The sequence below is a fragment of the Dicentrarchus labrax genome, unplaced genomic scaffold (assembly GCF_905237075.1).
Source record: "Dicentrarchus labrax unplaced genomic scaffold, dlabrax2021, whole genome shotgun sequence".
NCBI classification, from domain to species: Eukaryota; Metazoa; Chordata; class Actinopteri; family Moronidae; genus Dicentrarchus; species Dicentrarchus labrax.
In genome coordinates, this window is record NW_026136717.1 from 613,475 (window position 1) to 625,327 (window position 11,853).

The 11,853-nt window shown below is 39.3% G+C and overlaps 1 protein-coding gene across 1 annotated transcript; it reads right to left on the reverse strand.

The window, feature by feature from the left end:
- Positions 1-1,367: 1,367 nt before the first annotated feature.
- Positions 1,368-8,828, reverse strand: LOC127349467 (gastrula zinc finger protein XlCGF52.1-like). The gene is made up of 2 exons (XM_051375241.1): positions 8,594-8,828; positions 1,368-5,895 (listed from the first exon to the last, which is right to left on the reverse strand). The coding sequence occupies exons 1-2, from the start codon at positions 8,760-8,762 to the stop codon at positions 5,015-5,017; spliced, it is 1,050 nt and encodes a 349-aa protein (XP_051231201.1). The 5' UTR covers positions 8,763-8,828; the 3' UTR covers positions 1,368-5,014.
- Between the last annotated feature and the right edge of the window lie 3,025 nt (positions 8,829-11,853).

The window sequence follows — 11,853 nt, forward strand, 5'->3', positions numbered from 1 at the left end:
TTGCAGCGAAGCCCTGCCCATGAGCGATTGCTGCTAATGGTGCCTCGATTTCTGCATAATTTGGAATCCACTGTCTGCAGTAGGATGTCATTCCCAAAAAGCTCATTACCTGTTTTTTTGTTTGAGGTTCTGGAATGATCTGGATTGCTTTGATTCGTTTGGGTGAGAGGGTTTTGCCCTCTGCTGTGATCACATGACCCAAAAAGGTGACCTTTTCTGAAACAAACTGCAGTTTACTCAGGCTAGCTTTGTGGCCATTTTCAGCCAAATGGGTCAACAGGGCAAGCGTTGTGGGTGCGCAGATTATCAAATCATCAACATACTGCAAAAGTGCGCTTCCTGCTTTTAAATTTAGTGATTTAGTGATAGGAACAATTACTCCAGCTTTTAGGAGTGATTCAAAAACCGGTTTGATACCTTCAGCTGCTTCCCTTTTTAGGGGATATTGGGTTTGACATGGCCTGTATGAGGACTTTGGAGTTATTAAGATAAGATATTCCTTTATTTGTCCCACAATGGGGAAATTCCAAAAATTTAATAAAAAAATTACAACAGGCTCTGTGCCTTTTATCAGACCTACATCATACTTGTGTTGTACCCACAGGCATGATGGCACCTGACTTAGTTCAGGAATTTCCGAGACGTCTTTTACAAAAGTACATCTGTCATGACTTAGTTTGTGATCACTTTTTGCAAAATGTATCATTTGAAGATCTGTGTCTGGCATGAGATCAACTGTTCTTGCCACTGTTACTACAGCAGAAAACCTTTTACGGTATACCTTCAATCGCTTGTGAAAATCAACATTTGGATCTGATGTATTTTCCCACCCAGTAGCTTCATTGCATGTTCTGGGCCAAGGCCCCAAGTTCTCCCACCTGTCATACTTTGATTTGACCAATGAGACATGAGGATCTGCGTTTAGTATCTGAAACAGAGTTATACAAAGTGGATCATTCAAAGTCACTGATACAGCACATCTCTTTTCATTCCAGTACAACGAATCAAGTTTGAGTGTGTTTTCAATTCTATTCAATTCAATTTTATTTGTATAGCACCAGTTTTGTTCTTGGTTTTGTCTAAACCATTTTTTCTCATACCCTTTATCCACTCCACAGGAGACATGTGATGTGCAGTGCAGATCTTGTGAGGACAGGATGTCTGTTTGTGTGTCAGTGACGAGTGTTTTGGCTTCTGTGACTAAGGTGTTACTGACTGAGTTGAGGGCACTTTGTTTTAGTTTCCACTGATAAGCATACGCCAAATCTTCCCTGCCCTGTTTCACAAACATGGCGGTTTTGGAGGCCCTAGTCACAACTATTCCCTCCGGAGTAGAAATCAGAATAATGCCCAACAAGCACATTAAATCTCTTCCTCAGCAAATTTATGGGACAATGTTTAGACAGCAAGAATGAATGTTTTTTTCTAATTCTTCAGTACATGGCAGTGGGCTTGTGTATCTCTCTATCATGTGTGTGCCTGATGCTCCGTACTGTTGTCATATACCTCACACTCATTTTTGGGGTGTTTACAAATTCTTCATGTTTTATGACTGATTCCGTGGCACCTGAGTCTACCAAAAAGGTTATGTTTTTACCAGCTACATTGATTATGTGTTCTGGCATTCTTTTGTATGCCTCATGTTTATATTGGTTATCGTATACCGCCAGCTGGGCCATTTGTAGTCTGTCCGACAATTGTCCACTTTTCCTCTTTACCTTGTTTCTGAGGAATTTCTCTGCATGAACGGCATGTCTCTCAATAGTCTCAAGGTTGCCGTAGTCCCAAGTTACACAGTCTCATTTCACCATGTCACTGATCTCCGGCTTAATTCCATTTGCAAAGCGGTCCCTCAAATGGGCCTCCCAGGGGGTAATGGGATTGTTGCCCCCCATGGCATTAGGTCTTTGGAGTCCACTATGTGTGTTGTGGGCCCGCATGGGTCTTGCTAAATATTCTGCCACTGTCTCTTCATCTTGCTGTTTGCATGATGATATTTTGCCCAACTCCATTCTTAGGGGGAAAACAGCCCTTATTCTGTCGCAAAGGTCAGTTATTGCTTGTCTGTAGAGAGCATTATTTGCATGCTCCCAATCCAGGTCCGCCTGCCGTCGATCCTCTGCCAGAAAGTTTCCGGCCACTTTAGTCCAGCTGTTTCCCATCTGGGTCATCAGCAATCGCTGTAGCACGAGCACGTGGGCCTGAACTGTCGGCAAAAAATCTCCAGTTGTATTGTAAACTCCGCACCTCCGTCCTGGACCCTGGGGAGGTGTGAAGTTGCTTCTCTCATGTCATTGTACGTCCATGGCCTGTATATCAGCTGAGTGTTTCCATCTCCTGTAGCCACCACGACCATTGGTGCCTGGAAGGTCGGGGTATCTGGGTTGGAGTTCGATTCTTTGCGGAAAGCGTTTCCGCTTCGGGTCAGATATTGGGGGTATGGTGGAGGAGCTTCTGCAGGTTTTCCCCCCCTTCCCTCGAGTTCTGGATAGAGCCTCCGAGCGATCATCAGCGTGGCTCTCTGGTCCTGTCCCTGTTGCTCTGGCTGGAGCTGATGTCGTGGCGCCGGTTGGGGCTGCTGCTGTGGTGCCTGTGGTCTTCCGGGTGGAGCCGAGTCCAGATCAGGATCTAGTTTGAGGCACTGAGACGCTGTCCCTGCCTTGATTTTTCTGTCCCTGCCTTGATTTTTCTGTCCCTGATGTTTGGTAAATGGTAATGGTAAATGGACCTGTACTTGTATAGCGCCTTTCTTGTCTTCCGACCACTCAAAGTGCTTTTACACTCCCTTTCACACACATTCACTCAGTGATGGCAAAGTCCATTGAACAGAAAATAACATTCATACACATTCACACACTGATGCACGGCATCGGGAGCAATTTGGGGTTCAGTATCTTGCTCAAGGATAAGGGAATGACCCGCTCTGCCTCTGAGCCACAGCTGCCACGTTTGCTTCCTGCTGCCAGCAAGCCTATGCTTTCCAGTCTGCTCTAAACACTTTTCCTCTTCTCTTTCTCCTGCTGTGTTCCTCTTTTTCTTCTAATTTATCTTTCAACATCTCTAATTGTCTGATGCTAAAGCTGCCAGTGACAGGAAATCCACATTTCTTAACCCACATGTCAAGTTGGTCAATACTTTGCTTACCATAATTAATGATCATGTATTGGATATTTGGAGAAGACAACAGGGGTGATAACCCTTGAGAGGTTTTGCTATTAGCTGAACCCATGTTTTTTCAGGTTTTATAGTACTGTATTGGAAGAATAATTTTTATTTTTTATTTATTTATTTTTTCTATTTTGAATTTGTTATTCTCCGATTCATCCATTTATGATTTGCAAGGACCTTGAAGCTTACTGTTTAGGAAAACTTTTATATTGTCTATTTGTTACTGTCCGGGGGTCCCCTTAAATTTTCTCGAGAGCCCTCTAAAGTAAGCTGGAAAAACTCATTTTTTTCCCTTGAAATTTTCTGCAGTTCAATATTCACTCTTCTTTTCTACATATATGTATCTTATTCTTATTACCTTCACAAATCATTCACACACATGCATGTAACTTCATGCATCATACAAGTCCCGGACTCAAGTCCCGGACTCAAGTCTCCTGGCTATAGCCTTTACCACGTACAATCATTCATTTCTTCCATTCAACCCTGCATGCAATACTAGACGAGTCCCAGACTCTTGTCTCCTGGCTATAGCTCTTTAACCTGAAGCTCCGGCGATTCTGCAGCGGCCTTTACCTGCCCTGCTGACACGTCGGTCACATACCACCGCGGGGCGGCGAGAATCGATTACTCTGGGCCCCCTGAATACACTAACCAGAAAGACAGTTGTCTAGACCACCCGGTTCTTTGGATCACAGCGGTGAGTGAGCCTCGGTCCTCGGGCGTCGGGCCCTCACTTCTCTACCCTAGTTAGGAGGTTGAGGTTAAGAGTCCCAGACTCTAGCCATGCATGGTCTTCACCTTCAGCCGTGAGTGTCCGAAGTCCTGTCGCACGAGTGATCCTGCCGACAACGCCAAAATTTGGTGGCAATTTGTTTAATAAAGTATACAAAGTATGATCTTGTCTTTTATCATTTTATCATTTTTTTTATTCATCCATGAATGGTCTCAACGCAATAGTCACACTCTCGTATGTGAAAGTACGAAAAGCCCAGAAGAAAAAAAGCAGTTTAGTTTTATCCCTGTTGGAACATCACAATAAGGCAGTTACACATGCCTGAGAACTGGGCAGTCACCAGATGGTGTTATGACGATTGGTTTTATCAGGTCCTCGGCTGCACAGTGAAGTCTCAACATTACACAGAGCACATGAAGAAACAGGACAAAGGGTTACATGCATTATAATAGATATGATATGACTTTTGAACAGAGTCATGTGTGAATATACAATAACCAAGTCAAAGGGTAACATAAGTTCTTAAAAATTGCCATTACACTAGTCAGCACACTGCCAGTTGGGAGAAGCAGACATCTCAGAATGCAAGGAGAGCAATGTACTGCTGTGGGGCTGCAGAAAATTTTATGTTAGCCACATTAAAAAGGCCAACCTAAAGAAAATGAAAATAATAAAAAGTCAGTTTAAATGTGGTGTATATATAGAATATTTTCACCGTTTTACCTTGCCTTCAGCTGTGCTAACCACCACCTACCATGACTAACTGGGTGGCTGTGGCTCAAGAGTTAGAGTGGGTCATCTCCTAATCAGAATCATTGCTCCAATATTGATTTCTCCCTAATCAGATTTTTTCCTCCTTCTTCTTTACTACTTAAATAACTTTTTTTTTATATCCCTAAAATATCTGATATAAAGAAGTTTGACCAAGATGAGGGATTTTACAGTTGAAAAAGGGTTTCCTTCTGCGGACTGTGAATGTGTGTCTGATTAATTGCATGTTAACTTCTGGACATTTCAACTGAAGCACCTGCTCTACAGCTTAATTTTCTTATCAGGACACCTATGGTTTTTGAGGTGTGAAAGCAAACTACATTTTTTGTCACATACACTTCAACTAAATGGTTTCTCTCCTATGTGAATTCTCTTGTGTTTATTCAGATTTCCTTTTTCACTAAATCTTTTACCACAAAGTGAGCAAGTAAATGGTTTTTCTCCAGTGTGGACTCTCATGTGTCTGACTAGTGTCCCTTTTTCATTGTACCTTTTGTTACACACTGAGCAGCTGAAAGGCTTCTCTCCAGTATGAATTCTCATATGTGCAGCTAATGTTCCACTCTGGGTGAAGTTTTTAACACAAACTAAGCAACTAAAAGGTTTCTCTCCTGTGTGTTTTCTCATATGTATGTGCAAACTTCCCTTTTGCCTAAATGTCTTCCCACATACAGTACAGTCAAATGGCCTCTCCCCTGTATGACATGTTATATGTCTCTGCAGTGCTGTGTTTTGCTTAAATGTTTTCCTACACGATGGGCATTTATAAAGTTTTTTCTGATAATGAGATCTCTTATAAGAAACAGCTTCGTTGTCTTTTAGGGTCTCTGTAAATGGCTTAGATTCAGTCATCTGGTTCCAGTCATCATCCAAGTCTCCAGTCTTAGTTTTAAAACACTGTGAAAGAAAGAACTGACCATCACTGGTTGCTTTTAAAAAACCAGCTACATCCAAGTCAAAGACTGGGTCTGATCCTCCACAGTCCTCTCCAGCAGCACCAGCTGGAAGATCTGCCTCAGTGTGCTCCTCAGTTTGTCTTTGATGAAGCAGCGATGAATGAGGATTCTCCCCCTCCAGCCCTTGAACTTGTCTGGTCCAAACTTCCTCTGGTTCCTCTTTAATGCATGGGACCTCTGGGGCCTCCTGGACCAGCGTGGGGCTCATCCGTTTATGGGGAACCGTTGCATTGACAATCAGCAGCTGGATATCCTGAGACACACCTGAGAAATAAACATATGGGACATCATGTAAAAAAATAAATACATTTTTTTAAAAACATATGAATAAATTAAAAACTGGTATTCTTTATGACTTCTTCATGAAAAACAGCTAGGGGTGTATAGCTGTCAGATCTTCACTATGGTTGTTTGGGCCATAAATATAACTGTTACTGTTACCGCACTTTGTAAAAATATTACGATTTATTCTGAAATATAGACTGCTTTGATTTTTATTAAACCTGACAAACACTTAACAATGAACTATATATTGGAACTTCCATTGGATTTTTCTGACAGCTGGCCATGAACTACATGTCTGTATCGCTTAGATTTCAGTGCATCCATTCATGTTTTCATACATGAATAAAAAATAGTTTACTACTGAATTGTATTATTATAATTCAAATGTGTCTATATATATTTAATATATTATAAAATATACTGAAAATGTAATACTGGCATATCCCTGGTGTTAGAAATGTTAAACCTCAGTATATTCTCGTTAAAACTCTTCTGCAGAAATACAATTATATGTGGGTTTAATCAATTCATTGCACTCATGCAAATTCAATTCAACAATGAACACTATACTTGAGCAAAAACACTGAGGTGTTGTTTGACTAAGAAAAATTATGTAAATCATACCCAACTACAGAAAATGAAAGTACCTATGCTGGTTGTAACCTGGCTCCGGTGTTGCCTACAAACTCTTTTTGTCTAGCTACCAGCCACTGCTGTTGCCTAGCTACCAGGCAGAGCAGCCCAAGCAGTATGAAGTATGAATCATTTTAGTGTACTCAAACCTGGGTTTAGTTTTATGTATAAGTGGCAGCTCTTCATTTATCTATTGGGAAAGTGCAGCTGCTGTAATAATAAAACTGCTACTTGCCCCTGCTTGGATTATGACAGCATCTCATCTAGAGCTGCAACTAACAATTATTTTGTGTGTGTATATATATGTGTATATATATGTGTATATATATATATATATATATATATATATACATATATATACATATATATATATATGTGTGTATATATATATATATATATCATTTTAATAGCTATAATTTAATTGCTTCATTTCAGAATCCTCGTAATATCTTCAAATAGCCTTTTTGTCCAAAACCAAAAGATAATTAGTTTATCCTCACTTTGAAGAAGTATTGCTTCTTCTGGAATATTGCTCTGGAATATTTTTTATTAATTTGTATTAGATTCTCTATCTTACTGTGAATGTTTATTATTTTGACTGCTGGGGTAATGCTTGTTTGAATGGAAAGTATAATGCAGTGGTTCTCGACCTTTTGCCTGAAGGGACACCATTTCTACTTCTATCATTGAGTAACCTGATGACCCCTGATTAAGTGACATAGCTTTTTTGATCGTTTAAGAGGAGGACCCTGATGAAGACCTAGAGTCCAAATGAGTTATTTTGTTTTATTGCCAATACATTAATTCATTCATTGATGGAGTGCCTTCATCTTTTTCCATGGGTATATAAGATTTCCTAGATTTCTGTTTTTTGTTTATTTTATATACACTGCCCATCCAAAAAAAAAAAAGTCACCACCTAGATTTAACTAAGCAAATTGGTCCATTGGATAATTACTGCAGTGATCAATATTTTTCAGCTGGCAACAAGTTATTTAACCCTAGCTGATGCGGTGAGTAGCTTCTCATTTCTTAAACAACCATGTCGGAAGACATATCCTGTGATTGTGGAAAGGATGTTAATCAGTTCAGAAGGGTCAAATTATTGGCCTGCACCAAGCAAAGACAACAACTAAGGAGATTGCTGAAACTATTAAAATGGCAAATGAAGTGATGCAACCATCATGCCTAGTGCCTACCGTACAAGTGTGTGGGGGCAGTGTTATGATCTGGGGTTGCTGCAGTTGGTCAGGTTTAGGTTCAGCAACGTTATGTCCCCAAAGAATGAGGTCAGCCGACTACCTGAATATACTGAATGACCAGGTCTTTCCATCAGTGGAGTTTTTCTTCCCTGATGGCACGAGCATATTCCAATATTAATATTGTCATGTAGACGTGTTCAAGGCGGGACTGTTATCAAACACGTGAAGTTTCATTGAGATTGGACCGCGTACGCTGAAGTTATGAGGACGTGTTGAGGGAGAGACTGTTACAGAATATATGATGTTTATTGGAGATTGGACATCGCACACTGAAGTTATGAGTACTGTTCTATGGCGAATCGGCTGAATTTGACAAGTCGTCCCCGGCACACGGTTTGACGTACGTCTCAAATAGCACAACTTTTAATCAGCATAATTTTTTGAATTCCCTAGGAGGAGGAGTTCAAATACTTATTAGCAATTTCTACTAGTACAGTTGTTTGCTATTGTTGTAAACTGTTCTGTAATAAATCCTACAAATGTTCAATGTATGAAGGAAGTGTAGATTCAACTTTATTGGACAATTCTTTGGCAGTCTTAGTAGTTTGAATTATACTGTAACGTTGGAGTGTGTATAATTGTATGGCTGGCTTGTTTTGACCATCATTTACTGACTATGACTGACTGTCACTTCTCTTAGCATTTCATGCCTTTTGTGTTGCTGTGACCAGCCTGTTTTGCAAACAAGGGAGAAGTGTTTCTGGCAAAGCCGTAACGTTGAGCCGTTTTCTACAGCAACAGCAACAGCACCTGAAACACAAAATATGACAAAACACACAAACCTGTTTTGTTCTTTATGCCGGGCAGCTGCACAGCTCCCAGCAGTTTGCGTTGGCGATCGATTTCCACCTCGTACTCAGTTATTGTTCTTTCAAACATCTCGATTATTTCATCAACAGCTACAGCCAGTCGCTGTTTGACGTACACTCTTAGTAACTGAATTGTAGACATTTTCGAGCGACAGGAGAAATCCGATCAGAGGGAGGGGGGAACCTAACGACTCGTAGGCTTCTTCTACTTCTTCTTTTCGTTTATTCGCAATCGATTGCAATCATTCACTTTGAAGGTACATACCGCCACCTACTGTACCGGAGTATGCAGAAATGGGTTTAACAAGATGGATAATTAAATTAGCAAATAAAATGAGATGTTTCAAGTGCACATAAATTATTTTAGATGCACGGACCTCAAATCATATCTTAATTATATACAAAACTTCATAATGACCAGTGTTAGTAACTCATTACTACTAATAATATAACAGTAATAATATTCTACTACTACTACTGTACTACTACTAGGGGTGCCAACAAAAGTAGTTACTGGGGAGTAACTACTTTTGTTGGCACCCCTCTTCACCCCTAATTAGAAATCAGATTCTTGGATTAATTTCTATAATCATGAAGGAAATTAGCTTGGAAGATTTAAACACTTAAATTCAGAAGCTGGAAATATTCCCATTAATATTGTGATTTTAACATACAAAACCGCTACGGACATAAAAATATAATTTATTATAATGTTAATGGACTGTACTTTCATAGCCATGTATATGTATAAAACCCAGTTCTGCCAATGCTAATTTTATGCATTTTAATCAGTAGTTCTTCTCTCCTCATTGAAGAAAAGTTTCTTTTAATATCAAAATACACTAAAACCATTACCTCTTTTATACAAACTGCTCTTACAGATGTTTACTAAAGCATCTACCATAGATCTTCCGTGACAAAATCCACTTTGACATGTGCTTAGCAATTTCTTCCTCAATGTAGCCTTCACATTTTGGCCATATCACCAACCTGTTGGTTGCACTTTACATCCTGACGTGACAACCATTAGTGTATGTTTTAATGTGTATTTTCTAGTCACAGTTCACCATTGTGGCGGCATTTATCTGACTCAGTGGGCGAGTGCAATCTTGTTTGGCAAGCCATTTTAACATTTAATAGCTAGACTGGATATTTATTACTGATATCTGCAATGTCATTTTCCGTAGTGAAAACTCTAGTTTTACATATCTGTTATTACATTTTGACTGGTAAGATTCAAAAAACATTTGGGGGGGTTTCTCATAACAGATACCTACAATTCAGTTGTAGAGGGTGACACAGCGGGTTCAGGCAGCGACAGGAGAGACATGAAATGGAAGAAGAGGAGTGAGTTTTGCAGCAAGTTAATTTGTAAGTAACTGATAACCTTATACATTATCCATCCTAACGTAAAGTCCGCCAATATTTGTTTTTGTGAAGTTGGAAGTTATTTATTCTGTGTTTTGAACAACGACACTTCGTTATTATACTGTGTTGAAATAAATGAATTAAATGTTCAGTCTCCTCGCTGGTTGTTCTGACATTCAGATTCATAATCGCTTTGTCTGTAAGGCAGCTGTTAAAATCTATATATTTAAATAATCAAATTAATATCATAAACCTGCAGCCACTAGTTGACTTTATTTCACTAGTCAACTAGGAAAATCTTTAGTCAGGGGCAGCCCTTGAATAGTTGTATTTTAATTGTAGATATCTATCATCAAGTTATAGATATCTTTAAATGAATTTTGATAAGAGATATCTCATATAGGAGATATCTTCAACTTTCATCGGCTACTGTACACGCATGGCAGTGCAGCATGGTGGACTCTATGTAAGGGGACCTGTCATAGATGGGACCTGCTCCCTCTATACATAAATGTATATGGGAACCTGTTTCTCCTGCTAGACAAAAAGGGCTTATTCTAACTAAGGTGATGAAAACAAAACAATTCTTGATTCTTCAGGTAATTATACATTAATAAAAAACATACTTACAAATATTATATTCCATTTCGGCCAATAGCTCCTCTTAAATGTTACACATTGGAGTTATTTATAGCATAATTGACTGGCTTTTATCTGTCTCATAAAAAAATTTACCTCTTACTGTTTTAACCTGAAATAAATACAATGTCTTCAAATGTGTCAACCAAAGAAGATCATGAAGTAACTCGTACACCAAATTAAAATGCTTTTACATAGCTTCTTTTGAATGACAGTTATTTATTTCATCACATGTAACTAGTACTCACTACTCAAAATATATTTTTTTAACTGAATACTCTTTTACTCTTAAGTTCTTACGGGTAACTTTTACTCAAAGTCATTTTCGGTAACTGTACTTTTACTCACGTAATGTAAAATGGTTAGTTAACGTGGAGGTGGTGGTTTAGCTAACTCTCACACAGTTGCATATTTGTGTTTGCAGGGTGGTCTGGTGGCTGCAGGGAAGGCCCTATTCGGCAGGCAAACCTTTTCCTCTTACCAGGACCAGATAACAAGGTTCTGCCATCCACATCTGAACTTGCTAAACTCGCCAAACTCACATAAGCACATAAGAACTGAATGTTACTTTAAAACCTTCTATATTATGACATATATATAACTGTAGCCTTTTGTTCTCTCACTGAAGCAGAAATAATTTGGATTTTCTGTGTACTGCACAATCAAAGCGCTTTTACACTACATGCCACATTTGCCCTTTCACACATTCATGTGGTGGTAGGAGCCAGGGATCAAACCAACAACCTTCCGATTAACAGCTCTGCCTCTGAGCCACAGCCACCCCCCAGTGGTGATATGTGATAAATGCCATTTCAGATAAGGAAACTGGGCCCCAGGAAATCAGGCCAGGAAAGACATCAAAAGGTTTGTGTTTGTAATGTATAACTTTGTTAAACTATCAAAATAAATTTTTGAGGAAATTCATCTTGTTTGAGCCAATTCAGCTGAGGTGTTAAGCTTGACAAAATATCAGGGGTCTTCTCAGTGGTTTAGTGGGCTGTAAAACTTGACTGGTATAACACTATGTCTCATATGTTTTTAGGTCTCACCTACAATAGAACTTTTCAGTTCAAGGGCTAACTATATAGCCAGCAACTAGTTAGCTTAGTTAAAAACTACAACAATGCTAACAAAACCCACCAACCAGAACATCTAAAGCCCTTGACAAAAAATACAAAGAAATGCATGTTTAATTGTATCATAAACTTTATAGAAAGCAAGGGACA

Excerpts from the sequence above, each read along its gene's own strand:
- LOC127349467 (XM_051375241.1), bottom strand. The coding sequence starts at position 8,762 with ATGTCTACAATTCAGTTACTAAGAGTGTACGTCAAACAGCGACTGGCT. Across the intron at positions 5,896-8,593 it reads CGGCATAAAGAACAAAACAG|GTGTGTCTCAGGATATCCAG; the intron begins GTTTGTGTGTTT and ends TTTATTTCTCAG.